Genomic DNA, 19,164 nt, shown 5'->3' with positions numbered 1-19,164 from the left:
TACATACATACCTAAAATTTTTCTAAAAAGTATTAAAAAAGTTTAAAATTTTGTTGAAATTTTTTGAAAATTTACTCAATTTTCTTTTTAAGCTTATACAATTTTTCCTTTTTTTGGGAAACCCTATATTAAAGCTAGTTTCCTTACGTAACATTTATTTACCTCCGTTCAAAATTGCGGCTTTCATTGCACTTCGCACTGAAAAAATTAAAAAAAAAAAATTCGAATTCAAAAGTCGGGCTCGATCTAAATTTTATTAGCTTTCATAAAAAGAAATTAGTCATGCCGGTTAAAATTTGAAAGCTCTGGTCTATTTTGAACAGTAAATTCCAGTTTGGCACCACTGTGCGTTGGTGATCGCAGATACATGTGCGAGGAAATCATTTGCCACGCCAGGAAAAAATTACCACTTTTTTTGAGTGAATGCTATTTTCCTTTACATAAGTGTACTCAAGTATACAGTTTATACGCGCAACTCTAACCTTTACCTTCATGTGTGTGAGTGCGCATATTATACGATTTTTGTTCGCTTACATTTGTAATTATCGCATAATTACAATCCAATTGCTGTTCTATGCGCTACTTTATTTTGTATTTTTGCTTAAATATGTAGTAGATGTGCAAACATACGCATGGAAAAGGACAGGAGCAGAGGCTGCTCAACTCGCCGAATGCATCAGGGAGGGGAGGGCGACAGGGAATGCGATTTGAGTGTAGAAAGCAAAATAATCTTATCATTCAAAAGGGGATTAACATTTGCGCCGGTGTCGTTGATCCTTTTTGAGCGACAAACATACACACATACATACATACATATGTATGACCATCTATAGCAACATATACATACATATTTATGTATGTATGTATGGTATATTGGAAGCCAAATATGTTTATATAAGAATGTATCTACTATCCCATAGTAATTTAATGGCAAATATTGTATTTCGTTTAAGGAAATCAAACACCGATCTTGATTTCAATGCTGCGCAGCTTGGCCCAATTCCCAAATGGCTGTCGACTAAATGAGACTATAGTACTAGCTGCTTGACAGATTGGCAGAGCGACAAGCAGTCAGTTAGGCATCTGAGGACAATTTGTGAATTGACTCGCGATGCTTATCGCTGATGAACGTTCGCGAGCGTGTAACGCTTGCTTTGTTGTTTAAATGCGCTTACAATTTAATTTAAAAAATATAATTCTCACAAGAGTGCATATGTCGATCGAAATCTGGGGGGAGAGAGGCGTGTTACTAAAAAAAAAAACTCAACATTATTGTTGTTCCTTGTGGTTTGGCTTCCATAGCAGCAGCCATCAGCGAAGTGCTACAATGGGTGGCGGTAGGCGTGTCGTTGCAGGCACGTGCAGCTGAGAAATTAATATTACAGATTATCTCAAAATTATTTCATGTTTGCAACATGACAATTGTGATAATTTGTGGCAGATTAATTTGGGTCCTTAAATTTAAGCAACAAAATTAATAATGAATGCAACAACAAGCACAACCATGACAGCAAGCTGCCAGTATTGCTCACTTAAAGCAATGGCTATTATTTATGCTTTGCACTTTTTCCTCCCTTCTCTTTGATTTCCTTCCACCTTCTAGTTAATGGGATATCCTGTAACAGGCTACCGCCGCCGCGGGTCAAAACTGTCACTTCAAGAGCTTTATTTTATTAGTAGTACAGCTTGTAGCTATTTGTTGTGCTAATTACGGCCATTTAAATCAGCGAATTGTCAACCGAATTTCGCGGTAAATCATAGAAATATTGCTCGCGGCTGCCTTCGGCGTAAATAAAAACAAACCAAATATACAAACATTTCGACCCCAACAATTTAAAATAAACTTGCAGTAGTGTGTTGACAGAGTAGCCGCCATTAACTCTGCCTAAAATGCCTATAAAATAAAGTGAAATAAAGCCAATGACTGTGGCGCGCATTTGGTTGCTTTCCTGCGGCAATGCGCTGCCTCACACACACACACACACACACAAACACAAATGAATTTGGCTTCTTTTACTCCATCCGCAGAGCGCTTGGTGTCATTTGAGGCGGAAATGCTGTGGTGGCCATGTTGATTTTAAGCTATTAACAGTAGACGACTCCCCACAAACGGTCGAGCAAAATAACAGCTAACCACCGGTCGCTTGGAGCGTTAAGCAAAAACAACGATAACAATGTCTCGCATACAAGCTGCGTTGTCAATGGTTTTGCTTTTGTTTTACCCCACTTCCACTTCCGCACGTCAAAGGCGAAAGCTTTGGACATAGGCCACCCTCTTCTTGTTGCTGCATGTACACTGAACTCCATGCAGATAGGCGTTTGGTTTATTTGTATGTATGTATGTGTGTATGTATATTCGTGCGCTGCAATCCTCACACTCATGCAAATGTTGGTAATTTTTAATGAATTGTTTTGTGGACTTTTGTGGTTTGACAGGTTTTGGTTTTTGCAAAATTTTCGTCCTTTTTCTGAAGGGTTGGTCGAGTTTTTTTTTTTCGTTAAAGTTGTGGGAAATATGATTTATTAATGCTGTTACATTTTGCTTTTTGAAGTAGGCAATAGTTTTTATAAAGTGCTCTTTTAATGCACAAAATATGTTAAACGCAACGTTTTATAATTAATATGCGTATGGAATTAACGATTTGGCTACGGGAAGCCGAGCAATTTTGTTTAATTGTACTCCAACTCTTATGGTGATTTCGTTTCTCAAAGAAAAAGGTTTCCCTTCCACGGTGCAAGAAGCGTTTAATGTTGCACTCAACACTTTAAAAGGGCACGTTTTAGTCTTCTTGTCCTTGTCTAGCTCACACATTTAAAAATATTGGCTTTTTAAACAACCAATAATTTTCAGGGCAAAGGGCAGAAAATGTGCCTTTTTTGCTTGACTAGAGTGTTATATTTCATGAAACGAACACAGAAAAATTTCTCACCGTTTGACTTTATTTTAGAATCGAACACGAAAAGCAAAAAGGGGCAATCAAAAGGCGACATTTTTTGGAAGAAATGAAAATACCATTAGTAACGCCTATTACAAATCTAGAGACATATGCGAAAATATTTGGTTGGCCATTGAAATTGCCGCTTGTTGAAGTGAGGCCTTCGTTACTTTTCGTACAATACGTTCCCAAATCGTCTCAAAGTGAGCTTTCAAATTAGCTTTTTTCGCGACCCAGCCTAGTGAACAAGGATACACTAATACATGCATACCTTGCATACGTTTATTTGACATTCTCATTTTCAAGTGTCAACACGCTGCGTTACCGTCAAGTTGCGGGTTAACGATTAGGCTAACTGCCGGTTACAGCAAATGCCCAGCTGCATATACATACATACATACATACATGGGCTTGTGCATATGTATGTATGTATGTATGCATGCCAATAGCACTTGAGTGGTAGTCCTATAGCAACCGCAAAATAACAAAATATTAACAGCAGCTTAAACACTAAAATTTTTACTCCTCAATGAATTTGTTGCCGCCGGGGCACAAAATGCTGGCGTCATTAAGCGGGATTACAGCTTGTACGCACAAAAATTGATGCAAATACATACATACGTACATGCGTGTATATGTATGTATGTAAGAATGTAGGAAGGTAGTTTTCAAAAACATTTATTAGCTACCTGAACTATTTATTAGGTCTTATAATGTTGAAATCTATGCCAACACTCTTTTTGTTTCCCCCCCTGTTGTTGTACATATATATGTATGTGCGCATGCATAAATGTGTTCGTTCAGTGTAAATATTGCATTGACATTTGGCAACATTTTCATTTAGTCTTGTTTGTCGACGCGACGCATTCCGACTACATTGTTGTGTTTTTCAAAGGATTCTCAGGCATCAGCCTATTGTTCGGTCATTAGTAGCTCTTTTGTTTGGAATCACTGATTTAGCTAAATAATCGTACAACGTCTGAAAGTATTAAATATAATAAATATTTTTGAGTTCGTAGTGAAGTGTTTAGTTTGAGTGATTTTAGAAGTTTCTTTAGAACTCTGTCGAATATTTACAAAGCACATGCGATTTGTTTATCGACATGATAAAGCTAAGCCTTAGAGGAAATGAGCTTGATTCTTTGCTTAAAGCATTGCTTGATACTTTTTTCTTACAAATTGAGAATCGTCAAAAAGTCAAACAAATTTATTTAATTTTTTTATTTTCACTTTTATATTTTTTTTGTAGTTTAATTTACTAAAGTTACTGTATACCTAAAATGTTTCTACGAAATCTGCCGAAAAAGCTTGAGTTTTAGTGGTGCGTTTATAATTTTGGCACGGGGTGTATTTGTGCGTGGTAAATATCGCTAACTTAGCGCGGCTAAGTCCACTTTTTATGAAAACTCATATTTTGATACAGGAGGGGCGAGAAATTTTAAATACATTGTTTCAAAAAGGATAAAGTTAGTACGAAATCTTGCAATAAAGATTGAATCGCTTTGGTTTGTGTGGAGTTTTGCTTTTCTTTGAACACGCAAAATGTTGTATTCAAAGTTTTGCGAAATACTTAAATAAATTGGCTATAAGAAGTTTTTTCCTGTCTTATAAACTTTTTTTAAATGATTAAACAGTTTAAAAATGATATTAACTGACATATAGGCATTATCCATTAGTTGTAACAAAGTGTAAAAACACTTTGTAAAACTGGCATATGTAGAACGCACAAATTTAAAAAATGCGCAGGCTGAAAGTTCATTTCCGGTTTTAAGTTTCTTTCACATTTTCTCTTACAATTATCTATAAAAAACCGAAAATTCTTACGATTTGTCGTGAAACTTTTGTCCGAACGATGTGACACGCCCTAATGTACGTGCATATACATATGTGTTGAATATGTACATATATAAAATCGAAAAAGGCGACTTGGAAATAGACATAATGAATGACTATATTGTTTTGAACTTCATGGTAATTTTATTTTTTTACTGTCCACTTTTTTCATTATAGGAATTTGAGATATCAAGCTTTTGTGTCTTTACGTACTATTATTATGCGAGTTCAATATGTAAGTATGTTTCAAGATTGCTGCTTTGGGGGGGATACCCCAGGCTTGTTCCTGTGGCAGTGTTTTATTGTTACAGAGCGAAAAAGCGATAAGCCCCAAAAAAGCTTGGGCTGTAGATGCTAGAACTTACCCTTCATTTTTGGCAGTTAATTTTTGGAGTTTTTTTTATATGAAAAAAATGTGGAGCACCGTCAATAAAAAAAAAAAAATACCAAAAATCAACGGTAAGTCCAAGATACTTAAAATGCGCTACAAAACTGAATACATACCACAATTTTGTCTAAAGATGCTAAAAATGCTGCTAGTAAATGAGCAAAGCACAGTGAACGCCAGTAAAAAAGGGGCTAGTGCAAAGACATACATATGTACTTATAATTCTTCACAAAATCAAATATATGTACATACTTATACGAGTATGTATGCAATATAGCTGTAGTATTTAGAAAATTCCATTTAGAACTAAAGAGTTTTTGTAAGTACATATATTTGTCTGTCTCCATGCGCCCTAAAACCTCGCCTTTGCATGCCTATTAGAGTAAATAAAAGCCTCTCAATAAGCTCTTTCTAAATTGACGATGTAAACATAAACCCGTTCAGCAAATGAAAACATTAAAACGTTTCATGAAACCCCACAAACGTCATAATTTCCACTTGACGTTAAGCTATTTGTTTGTTCTATGGTTTTTGCTATTATTGCCGCATTTCGCAATCTGTTTGAATGATCGAAGCAAAACCAGTACTACTTTCATACTTTCTGCGTTAGTTATACATAGGTGTATGTATGTAAGTATGTATACTAAATGCAACTGTAAATGGGTAAAGATGCCATAAGCTTAGTAAGAGTTAGTGTTTTCAAATGGCTTTTTCTTTTCCGCAAAAAAGAAAACGCTATAATAAAAATTTAAACGGATGCGTATCTAAGATTTTTTTACAGTCATTTGGGTGATTGGCGCTTTTAGTTTTGATCTAGTAATTCGCATCTAAGCTTGGAAAGTTTTATAAGTCGCTGGGTTTTTGAGTTTTTTTTTTTAAAGGCGTTTTATATCTCAATATAATCTCCTTTTATGTACGATGCAGCGTTACTTTATTGTTGGCTACAAGGTGGTACAAAAAAGCTTTAAAACTATCTAAAAGCCTTGATACCATTCTCAATGACTTTAACGCATTTAAACCTCCGCACCTGACCTGACTAAAATTTCTCTATTTTTCCGGCATGGAGTCTCTTAGACACCAATTTTCTAGATCAAAAAATATATATAAGATATTTATTAATAGTCTTTCTTTCGAGTTAAACTGGGAAAATCAATAGTATGTTTAATAATTACTAATAAAATAGTAATATAAAGAAAATGTATTGCGAAAAATAGTCGTTTTTACTAATGAATGCTATTGAAGATCGAGAAAAATGTCGAAATTTCGGTGGCTTTCACACTACCACTTCAATTGCAAAGGCTATTCAACATTCTCGAACACAGACCTCGATAGTGAATACGTGGAATATGGTTGGCTATGTGTCCATTGGCAGGCATTTCTCGAAGATTCGAGCTCCAAGTGACCACGAAGACCCACACTTTTCATGCTTTGATTACATTGGACAGCCGAAGGGCGCTCCTGTAGCCCTCCTTTTCAAACAGAATCGACAATTATGGTATGCCTGTAAGGACACTGAGGGAATCCGTTGGGCAGGTGCGCATAGCTCATGCAAAGCCAACGTAGATCAAATGGTGTAGCCCGCGCTAACTTCCTTAGGCCAGTGCGGCATAGGTAACAACAGGTTCGACGACGATGGGTGATGTTCTCCATTTTTTACCATGAAGTCTCTGAAAGGCATAACACGGCGCTGTTGGTTTTTTGATAACATTCGAAAGTTGTGAGTTTTAATAGAGCCTTTTCGTCTGTGTTCCCTCTATCTACTTCGCCTCTACTGAGAACTCAATTTCTTTCCCTGCAAAGGTGGGCTTAGACAAGTTGACTTTCCTTTTTTTGTGGACTTCAATGGGGTTTACTGACAATCCCTTTGAAGCACAAAGGTCTTTCGTTAATCTGAGCGCAGCTGCCAATCTGTCACAATATAAGGGGCGATAAGACTTTCCCTTGAGGACAGCTAGCTTACTGTCTCGTAGTTTCGTTATTATAGTTCTGGATTTCAATATTCTTATGATCTAGCAGTTAGAAGCTTGGAATATCCTTCCTCACCATAGCTGTCGATATTCCTTCGTAAAACGTATTGTCAAAATCACCCGTTATGTACAGGAATGCATAAAGCAATCTAATTATACCAGTGATGGGCAGCCTTCATGGAAGACCTTCAAAAGCACGTGCCATGAACAGCAGATATACGATATGCGTATTGACTCTCACATAAACGCTTATCCTTGAGGATAATTCAAAACATCACTGACTTATCAAACTGCCACAGAGTGCCAAAGGGTCCCAATTACAAACACAAGTGTGTCGGTAAAACATATTTTGCTCCTTCAATAAAGTCACAAAAAATTTAAGTACATAGTTCTACTTTAAATTTATTTTATGTCGAATAATACTACTATGGCCTGATAATAGTTTCATCCGAATACAAAGCTACTAAGCCAATTGTTTTTAAACTGCTGCTTAAGCATTTAGACAACTGTTTACACATGCCACAAGCCATACATTCAAATGAACGAATAGCCGCTGATTCTGCTTTTCGTCTACGGCTCAATTGTCTGCTATTTTAATCTGCAATGAAATAAGCCACCGAATGAACGCTTCTTTTGCACTTACATATGTATGTATATGCCAGCGCTGTACCGTTGCACCGCAGCAATAAAATTTGTTTTTAGCAGCCATTGAAAGGTAAGAATTTTTCCCACTCAGCGCAATCCACTGCGGCTTTCGAGCCACATCACCCCACCCAAGCCGCCAATTGGAAACTGATACGGCAAGTATTGATTTATTTACGCTAAGTTTAGCTTTTTTCGCAATGCATTAAAGGTTTGTTGTTGTTACCTTTTATTTTCACATTGCTGCATATATTTTGTGATACTTTTATTTTATTAGTGGTCTGATTTCACTGCATTGCATACATTCTTGTTGTTGCTGTTGGGGTTTTTCGTTACCTTGGCCAAAACCGAAAGAGGTCAGGGCAATGTGAATGTCGTAATTTTCAGCTGGTCACTTCGGTTGACTAGAATGTCTCTAGTAAAGCTAGCGAGCCAGACAAAATGCAATGCAACAGAGAAGAAAAGAGGAAAAGAAGCAAAAAACAGAAAAACAGAATACAAAAAACTAAAACAACAAATATGCAGGTGGCGGTGGTGAACACATTGACCCGACAAACGTGGGTGTGAGTAAAAGTTGTAAGCAGAGAAGAGTGCGCAGAGGGGGGGGGGGGGTATTTGCAGGAGAAGCACACAAAAAATCACAGTCGCAGGAGACAGACTGTACGGGTCACTAGCGACGAGTGGTCAAAGAGGTTAACAGACTGTTTGCATAAAGAAAGGGCGGCTAAGCAATAAGGGCGCAAACTGCGTTGGCTGCTTGCAATTTAAAACGTTTTAGCGTTGACTTTTGTTGGCTTTAATCGAGTATTAAAATTACATGCAAAGCGGGTGAATGGGAGGCAACTGAGAAACGTGCGAAATGCCATAAAATAAAGTGCAAGAGTAGATTACAAAAAGCCAGCCGGAATGGAGTAGAGTTGGCTGGTGTCGTAGCAACGAAGTATGCAAATAATTAAAAACATTTACACTACTTTTACGTAAATGAATTTTGAAGGGGTTGTGGGAAAACCGCATTCTTGCTGCTTAATACTACCTTTAAGTAGCAAAGTAGCAAGCAACTTTGGTCATATGAAGGGGTTGTGTGAAAATGTTTCTCTTAAGGTGCTGCCAATTTATTGAGTCATAAGTGTAAAAATCGCTTGCTCTTTTGGGGTGCAAGCAAATATATATCTACATATATGTATGCATATCTACATATATGCATTTATATCTGTGGGAATTCGCTTATCAAATGTCAAGCGTTTAACACTGGCATATCAATAAAAATACGAAAAGTCAAAAGTACTAGCTTATCGCATTAAAAGTGGCTTATAAAACAACAACAACAACAACAAAAAATAAGAAAGGCAATAATAATGCTTGCAGGGAAATTTTAAACCTTTGCAACCTGCTGAGTTGGACGGAAATTTCAACGAATAAGCGACAACCTTAATTGGATTGATTTGATTGAGTGACAATTCTTAAGAAACAGAAGCTTAAAAAAAGGCAGTATTAAAAATATATTTTCGCATTAAAATATTGGTAACAATAAGTGCAAAGCCGACAGGTTGTAAAGTTGTGGGGATAGATCGATAAGATATGCACACAGCGAAAAATATGACACATATAAACAAGAAGAGTGTCTTTATGAAAAATTTCTGGGCTAAAGGGTAAAACAGACGAAAAAGCGAAGAAAATTTCATAGAGATTTCTTCTTGATTTCGTGTGTAGGTCCCGAGGTCGAGAACAGGTCGGCGTTAACTTTTTTATGCCAATTTTTAGGTTTTAATTAGACAACCTTATAAAAACCAAACGATTTATTTTTGGTTTTATTATACAAATTTGCATGATGAATATCTTCTCAATAAAAAACCGTAGAATATCTTATTAGTTTTGTTCCTTTTTATTAGGTGCTTTTTTTCTGTGTATATATGTACGTATACCGACGGAGAAAATGAACAAAGAATATGAATAGATGAAGAAAAGTGAAACTTTTATTCTGAGTGGGCAAATGCTTTGCTCTTAATTCCCCTTTTGCAGTGTGGAGATTTTCAAACGTTTAACTTTTCTTCATTTAGATACTTATGTAGATATGTATGTATGTATGTAAATATATATATGAAATACTTTTGTATACTATAAATGAATATAGAAAAGTACAAATACGGAGCTTGCATAGTAACATTGAAAAAGTAAAAGCAACCCTTTACTTGCAACAAAATGAGTTAACAATGACGTGGCATTAATGTACTTTAAACTATATATTAGTATATACATATGTAATGTTAAGGACCGTGTTAAATACGAGGGCAGGTTAATAAGTCAGTGAAGTTTTAAATTTCACGCGCCGTAACTTTTAATAAATTGGGTTATATAAAAAGTCTTCATAGATTTTCGGGTAAACTTTTTAAAAAAAATTCTTTATTGAAAATCAATTTTAATACAGTTCTTAAAGGCCATCAATTAAATGTTAAAACTGATTTTGACAAACTTTCTTGTGCTGATTACGAATCCGTAATGAGCTACAGATTTGGAGAAATACGTGGTAAAAGTGTCAAAAAATTGGTTTTTTTTCCACTTAGGCTTTAATTAAAGCTAGAACGTCCGACGACTATCCCTGAAAATACGATGCCTTTGCCTTTACCCGATAGTCACTTATAGTCATTTACCATCCACTTGAAAAAAATCTATCAAACCTAGAAAATATCTACCAATAAAATTTTTAGCTTTTTTTTTTAATAAAAACTTAGATTGGTTCTATTTTTTCTAGCTATTTAAATAAAAATGGAAATTTTTTAATAAGGAACTTTTTATATAACTAATTATATGGTGTTCTCGGTTTCCTTCATCCAAAAGTGAAAGTGATTTAACTAAAGGTAATAAAGAAATTTCATCATTATAAAAAAAATCAACTGGAGTTATTATAGACAAATACAGTAACTCAAAAAAACTGCTTGGTGACATTTTATATTCACAATGTTTTTCAAGTAAAAATTTTGTTTGGTATTTTTTTACTTAAGAATATTGTGTGCGCTTTAACCCAACCCATAAAGACCAAGGACTCAGATATATACAACATTTACAAAAATTCCAAAAATTTTCGTCCAAAGTTTGAATTTTTTATTTATGAGTAGAATGTGTATGTTTGCATAGGGAGTATCAGATTGACAACTCTTGCGTCGACGGAATCAAGGAACGTAGGACAACTCTCCACTTTTGACGCAAGTAAGTCCGGAAGTTCTGACAGTTGTATGTATAACCTTGCGTTTACAACAGTTGCGTTTACAGTTGTCGTAACTATTGTATTGTTGTATGTCGTAAACTTTAAACCCCTAAAAAATATACTACGCAAAGTACTATTCAAGTCATATTATGAATCTTCGCAGTGTTAAAAAATAGTTGGCTGTAATTTCAAATCCCCTAAATATTTGTTTAAGCTTTTAAAGTTCACAACATGCAACAAGAGGACGCTTACGACACCGTTGTGAATCCCTCAATAGTTTTTCTAACTCGCTCGGGTCAACAGCATTTTGTTTTCTTTTCGCTGGGACATCCTAATGTGCCGCACATCCACACGCTCCTGGGTAAAACCAAATCAAAGCAAATTAGATAAATATCTCAATCAATATTCTACTTATAAGCTGTCATAAAAAACCGACTAACCTCGCTGCCAGAGCTAACCGACCCTACTCTGAGCAGATTTATGCTGCACTCGTATAACTTTCGACAAGCCAGTCATCACCATCATCCTCGCCCACCCGCGCTAGCACGAAATTTGCTCGCTTTAACAAAATCACTTAAGTGCCTCAGTCATTAGAAATCAAAAACCAACCAATCTCACCCTTCCCCTAATTTGCCACCCCCTCTTTCTACCCAAACACGACCCACAAATTACCCTTCGTTGCTGCACAAAAACAGTGCAACCCTCAATTGTAGCCCCCCGCCCCCACACTGCTTTACTTGGATGGCTGCTGCCCTAAGCATCTTCAGCTACTCAACTGTGTGTTGTTCTTTTGTGTGTGGGTGTGCGTGTGTGTGTGTGTGTGTGTGGTTGTGTGTTGAATGATTCAAGTTGAAAGTTTGATTTAGCACATGATATAAATAAATAAAATGTGTTTATTAAGATGCTTTTTGGCGCGGGCGAGCGGAAAAAGCGCCATAATGCGAAGAAGCTGTTCAAGATGAACGTGTGGCAGTGAGGAAGCGTCGTCGTGGGCAATAAGGATGTTTACGTGTGTATGTGTGTACATATGTATGCTTGTTCATAAAAGTAGCAAGTTTGAGGCATCCGTTGTGTTTACGTATGTTGTGTATGTATGTATGTATGTATGTGTGTGTGTACGCGCCACTCTGGGGAGGAGCTTTTAAGTGTGTAAAAGCACTTGTGCAAGGGATGAATTTGTTGTTGACGAAAGAAGCCTTGGCAGCGATCCCTTGTTTTCATATTACTATTTTAAGACGGCACAGATTTTGTTTTCTGCTAGTCATTCAAGCATGGAACAAATGTATGTTTGTACACATATGTATGTATGTACATTAGGGTGCTTTAAAAATGCATGTAAAATGTTGTTCTATATCGAAATAATATACCGCAATTTTATAATTTTGAAATCAAAAATTATTTAGAGGTCGCTCAATGAGTTTACAGAATTCCTTGTATTTTATATGGGGAAAAAACTCTTTTCGTAGAAATGGTATAGAATTCATAAAAATCAATGTTTTTCGATCGGAAAACTCTGGTTCTCTTCAGGAGACTTCCAATAACATTACCCAATTTTTTATTCAATCATTTTTTAGTACTAGCGATTTTTTATTGGTTCCTCCATTGTATTAACTGAGGCTTTTGGCGGTAAAGGTTTTTTCCCCATATAAAAAACATGGAAAAATTTGAGCGCTTTGAGCGACTCCTCTAAGTATTTTTTGATTTCAAAATTATAAGATTGATGATGATTTTTTCGATATAGAACAATCCTAGAGGGTGAGAGTATTAAAAATCCGACTTGACTTTTTTGGCCCACCCCAATGTACTTACATATGTATGTATGTACATAAGTGTAAGCCAACGGTAAAGAGTGTAAAAGAAAAGTTCGTTAGAACTTATACGAAAAGGCATGTATATGTATATACGTATGTATGTATATGTTTATAAATAATTCTCAGTAAGCGATGTCCTCATTAACGGCTCTTAAGTTACTTATACACATTTATAAACATAGTTACATATGAATGTATGTATGCACATATAAATGCAGATGTATGGGTGTGCAAAAATTCTTGAAGGTTGAAATCAAGCCAATAAAATTATGTATCGCTATAAGCGAAGTAGGAGGACCATTAAATATTTGCGCAAACTTTTTTGATTTAAAGGAACTAATACAGTTTAAACATAACGGTGTTAATTAAAAACTGTTAAATTGACCCGCCGTAATTTAATCATGTATGAATGGCTCGGCTTTTGTTATAAATACGTACATACATACATTAGTACATACTTACCACTTCTTATTTACTCCATTTTCATTCATTCGCAATACTTTTCATTCATTAATCAATTATAAAAATAAAAATTACCCTTTTTCTATCTTACCTCCCACTAATCATCTCCATTTGGTGCTTTCTTTTAATTGCAGATTGGGTTTCATATCACAATGGGGCGCTTTAGCTGGTCGTTATGCAGCACTGTGTCCTCCAGGTTGGCCATGGGCGCCGCAACGTATGCCTTTTCATAGTCCCACACATGGTAAGTAACTACTTATCGATATTGGTAAATTTATATGCGTCGTAATTACGCTATTGATTAAACAAACTGTTTTTGTATTGGGAGTGCATTTAAATGGTTTGTTAGCCTTTCTACTGCAAGTGTTGAAAAGTGGCTTATAAAAAAAATATTGATGAGATTTCTTGTGATTCGGAGTACGCCTTACAAATACATTGCCTTCAAACTGTGTATAATTTAATTTGAAATTTTTAAACAAAATTTTTGGGGATCGCTGCCAGAGTTTGAAAAAAGAATACATATATTCTTTTAACCGCAAAAATTCGTACAAAATTTTACTCGAAATCTGATAAATTTTTACATATGTATTAGTGAGACTTATTCAAATAAATTAATAAACTCGCTGAGTTATGGCTGGTCAAAGTAAAAATATTGCAGAAATTTTGCGATTAAAAAAATTAAATCTCTTCAATATTATTTCTTGTAAATTTCGTGGTTGCCTTTATTTTGTTTGCAGAAAAAATTTGAAATTGAAGGAACACTGAAATGTATGTATATTAGGGTGGTCCTTAAATGTAAGAAGAGAAGAAGATTTTCTATTTGAGTCCATACACTCAGAATAAAAATTTCTAGATGCTAGGAAAAAAGTATATTATTCTAAGGAAATATTACCTTAAAATGGCTCCAATGACATGGCTGCCTTAATATAAGTAAACGATTTGGCTTAGTTTAAGGAAAACACAATTCCTTAGTTTTTAGGAAAAATTTACTTGCCTTTTCACCCCCTGTGAAAGGAATAAGTGTGTAATCTTGCTCGGGGCGCTCGGACAGTGGCAATGGTCGACAGAGCAAAGCTCTAGAATGCTTGTCGAGAGATTTGAGTCCCAGAGCAGGATTTTTTTTTTTTTAATATTTTATTTATTTTTTATGGTATTTCAGTATTTAGGTTTTTCCATCTATGAAATAAATTTTACAATTTGTAATTTATATTTAAATTGAAATAATTGACTTATCTTAATCTAACCACCTCCAACCGGACTCGAACCTGCGATCTCAGAACTAGAAGCAATAGTCTTCAAGCGACGCCACCGCCGACATTTTCCGAGAAAGCAATTAACTTTGTCTTAACAGCACTGACAAAATTCAAAATTATTTAAGGAAATTATTACTTATATTGAGGAAATTATTACTTACTTTTTGTAGTGAAAATCTGTAGTTGACTGCCGATTCGGAGTTAACTATGTACTGTGAATTTGGCCCTGAGTAAATTTACTTCCTCAAATTAATGACGCCCTATTTATAGCATGAACCTGAATAAAATAAAAATAAAAACTTCTCTAATCGAGTTAATTTTTCGTAATATTAAGGAAAAAACAGTAACTCTAAAATAAGGATACTATTTTATTGTTTTAAGGAAATGCTTTTTTCTGAGTGTGTAAAAGATTTCTGAGAAAACGGCAATATTCCTAGGTTATCGTGATACTGTTTGTAGTGATTCAATTACTAGTTGTTGCAAAGGTTGCTGCTTTTAACTTTTCAGTGGACAAATTAAGAAAGAAGTTCACATTTCTCAGGTATCAAGAAATATATAGTTTGGCAACATTTTTCAAAAATTGCACTATTTAAACGGTTCTGCTTTCATGCGAATGTTAAAATAACTGCATTCAAACATATTAAAAAAATAAAATTAAAAAGTGGCCAATTTAGAACTTTCGATCCGCGAGGGTTAACATTTTTTCTCTTCCAAAAGTGTGGGAAATTAAATGCAGATTAATAAAAAGCTCATGTGTTTTAAATCATCTACTTATCTAGCCGTAATTAGTTTTGACCAGAAAAACAGACATTTTGACCTTAGTGCACTGGTAAGTTAGTCCGCACTTGAGCTTTCTTCACCCCATTTTGTTTTTTGTTTTTTAAATACATACATACTCGTACTACGTCATACTTGCGCTTAGCACTGCGTGCAACATTCTAATGCTTTGCGGAATTCGCGCAATGTCTTTGACAAGTGAATTGACACCAACTAACGGTACTTAATTCACAAGCATTCTTCAAATACCTTTTACGAAAAGCCATTGCTTGTTGCTTAATCGCCACTTTGCATAATCGTCGAATTCTTTGTGGCATTCTTGAGTGTCGCCTAAGTCTCACCGCCGATTCGCCTTCACCTTACATACTACCTTTCACAATTGATTGCAATTTGAGGCATACAAAGTGTTTGCACAAACAAGCACACGTGAGTATCTAAGCACGAAAATTCATTAGCAACGAAGGCAAGAGCACTTAGGCTCATGCATGCATACAACGCATTGAATTGCTTGCTGGTGCATCGCTCGGTTTTCAATTAATTGCAATTTGTAGCAGGCATTAAGTTACGTTGCTTAAGTACTATGTGCATTGCAGTACATTGGTAAAGGTTTTTCGCCCATAAATGGTCAAACACGAATGTACTATGTAACATATATTGTACATATGTATATACACACATATCGATATGTAATACATATATGTATATGCATCTAAGCTGGACTGCTCGTCGGGTGGGTGTATCGACAGTCAGGTGGGTGGGTGTAAGTGCATGTAGTGTGTATGTAAATAGAATGTTAAAAGCGTTCATTTGAGTGAATGCATTGTGGTGCGGGCAATTTTCGCAATGTGGAGGAGGGGTTTGCGAGGCGCGGTGTGAATTCGGGAATTACCAATAGTTTAAGCCTATTTAATTGGCCCCTTGAATTAAGTAACTACAATTGCAATTGAATTTGTTCATGTAAATTGGCTTTAAGTTTGTACGTTATTATCGCTGTTGGAATGTGAGTACTTAGCCAAATAGCGTAGAATTGCAAACATATACAAGTATTCATTCAGTTAATGGCATTCGAATAACCCTGTAGGCAAAATTTATGAAGCTTAAATTATTACATGGTAAAAGTTTTTTTTTTTGTCAAAAACCTTCAAAGACGTGGCCAGAGAAGACGATATCACCCTATTTCGGGTATGGGGAATCGAACTGCATCGTACGTTTAAGATATATCCTTCATAATTTTTATTAAAATTTATTTATTTTTTTTTTTAATTTTGTCTCAAAGTGAAATTTTTCAGGTGCTTTAATTTTTTTTTGAACATATATTACACAGACGCAACATAAAAATGTTGTAATCCAGGGGCTAAACCTCAGTATTTCTAGCTTTATGGGTAGCTGACAACGAATATGACCGTACAAAACCGCTGAAACCGTAAATGACTACAAAACAAAAACAAAATGAATTAGATCCCATTCTCACTCCCTATTACCTACCTTATGCTCCCTGAACGGGGTTGAATTTTAAAGTTTCAAAAAATTAATATTGTAGGGTAAGGCCATGTCGAATGATCTTCGAAAATTTCGATAAGTCAGGGGTTTTTGAAAAAAGTATTCTTAAGAACTCTGTGAAACCATTTAAATTTTATGCTTTAGTATCGGGTCAAAATTTTGCTTTATCTCGTCCACAATTTTCTTTTATAGTGGGTTATACGCATAAATTTATATGAATATTGACTTCAAATATAATTTTAGTGTATAGAGACCATTAGTAAAATTCAAGAAGCAGTATTTTCGCAGAACATTTTAAATCCTTAATAATTATGACCCTTATTTTGAAGAAACTCTATGTGAGCTCACTAAAAATGGCAGATGAAGAGTTAAAATGTTCTACGAAAAATTTAAGCAGGGCATAAAGATGAAGAAACCCCCAAATCAATATATACATCGAATTCTTCTCTCCAGAAAAAAAGAAAAATTTAGTGAGTAACTTTTTTAAACAAAATTTATCTTTATATTCCACGCATCATAGGCCACTCTGGCCCTTTTCGGTAGAAGTTAACCAAAAATATTAAGTAGAAAATTTTAATAGCGGATACCGAACATAAAATAGCCCTCTATCTAAACCTGACTGCGCTTTTATTATATTCATCGCACAACTGCATGTATGTAGATTGATATGTATGAATATTTCTAAATAGTAGGTAAAATTTCTTGGAGGGGCACTTGTAGAGGTTTTGCCACAACCAAGATACATACATATGTAGGTATATACGAGTACATATTTATATACATACAAACGTATTTAGTGACAGTTTCGCTTTCCAACATAGTGCGAGTGTAAATATGTCTTCGCACAGATATCTGCAATACTCATATTAGATTAGACTACATATGTTTATACTAATTGTTAATTGGCATTCAAAACTATGCAATTTACTGCAAAGTAATTTGATATTAAACATGCCACGCATGGTAAAAAATGAAAATATTTCATGCCAAAAATACCATCTCTAGTTAGTGACTGTGCTCATGACGATTTATAACGGTGCAGAAAAAATCGCGAGAAAACCTTCGAAAGTCGGAAAAAAAATCGAATCTATGCCGATAAACCCAATAATATTCGCTAACTTTTACTTTGTTTTTTGTTTTTTTTTTTTTTTTGCATTTATTTATCCAAAAAATAAAGCGTGACGACTTCAGAAAGGCCTCGCAAAAATGACAAAAATATCCGTTAAACACCCAAAATATTTGGGAAAATCTCGAATGATAAAACATGGGGAATAAGAAAAACTCCGAGAAAATTTCGGAAAAAGCGAAAAAAAACGTAAAAAATTATTAAAAGTTAAAATACAAGTCGAATATTAATCAATAATTTTTTTCTTTTGAACATTTCGGCATATCCTTAAAAGGCGAAGTTAAGATTGGAAGATAGTTCTTTGGGGCCTGAAGGCTCTAAAACGAACCAAAATATTCAAAAAATTAAAAAAGACCGGAAGCAGTTCTGAAATGTCTCGAAAACAAGCTTGTTAAAAATTCCGAAGATTTCAAAAAAAGTCACGAAAAAGTTCCTAGAGTTTCCGAAAAATCAAACGCGGCGAACGCGGGTAAATCCAGAAAAGTTACCGACTATTGAAGAATAAAAAAAAAGATAAACGATACCAAAAACCTCCCTAGAAAGTCGGAAAAAAATTTTCGAAAAACAATTAGAATAGCGAAAAAGGAAAAAGATTTAAAGACACGATGTTCCAAAGGCGTACTGAATAGCTTCCATATCTGTCTGCTGTTACCTTAGCTCAATACCTACTGAGAAGCAAACGATACCCTTAAACTTTTCAAGTGCATTATACATCGAACGCTTTGGTAAGGTTCTGGTAGGGAATGAACCACACAACAAAAATTTTGACTGGGATCGGAATTAACGCTTTGGCAGCAATGAGAGCTGAAAATTAAATATTAAAGTATTCAGATGCCATCTGCCGATGTTCAAACTTTACGCAAAACTTAAAAAAAAACTTATTTTTTTTTAATGCAGACAAATCAGAATCCACTAAATTTGAGTGCACTAAGGTGTAGGCTTTAAGTTAGTTGTGATTTTCTATTTCCGTAAATTGGAGATGGCGGCGAAGAAAATGCCTAACATCAATTTGCCTAAGAACGTAATGCGAAATTCCTGCACTCGTTTTTAGCCAATGCCATAAATATACATATTTTTAAAGTATCCACAAAACGAACTTCTGCTCTTTTTAAGTTTGAAAGTTGAAAGTCCAAAAAATCGACCGACTGACAGCCATTTTAAATAGTAACACAACACTCACACTTGCTTGGCATAGGCGTGAGTTTGGTGGCGGCACAAATAAGCAGAAGTTGGAAACAAACGCCCACTGGCTGCCACTTAATTGCAT

The 19,164-nt window shown here is 35.1% G+C and overlaps 1 protein-coding gene and 1 long non-coding RNA gene across 2 annotated transcripts in view; one reads left to right on the top strand and one right to left on the bottom strand.

The window, feature by feature from the left end:
* The window catches only part of LOC118737438, a 481,479-nt gene that overhangs the window by 83,054 nt on the left and 379,261 nt on the right, over positions 1 to 19,164 (bottom strand). The window lies entirely within an intron of this gene.
* Positions 1 to 19,164, top strand: part of LOC118737435 (homeobox protein Hmx) — a 38,969-nt gene that overhangs the window by 17,589 nt on the left and 2,216 nt on the right. Inside the window, exon 2 of the mRNA XM_036467924.1 lies at positions 13,376 to 13,485. Within this exon, the coding sequence (XP_036323817.1) occupies positions 13,376 to 13,485 (110 nt within the window). The remainder of the gene's footprint in view (positions 1 to 13,375; positions 13,486 to 19,164) is intronic.

The sequence above is a fragment of the Rhagoletis pomonella genome, unplaced genomic scaffold, assembly GCF_013731165.1.
Source record: "Rhagoletis pomonella isolate Grant_MI unplaced genomic scaffold, Rhpom_1.0 Rhpom_scaffold_00004, whole genome shotgun sequence".
NCBI classification, from domain to species: Eukaryota; Metazoa; Arthropoda; class Insecta; order Diptera; family Tephritidae; genus Rhagoletis; species Rhagoletis pomonella.
This window is presented reverse-complemented; position numbering and strand designations above follow the sequence as displayed.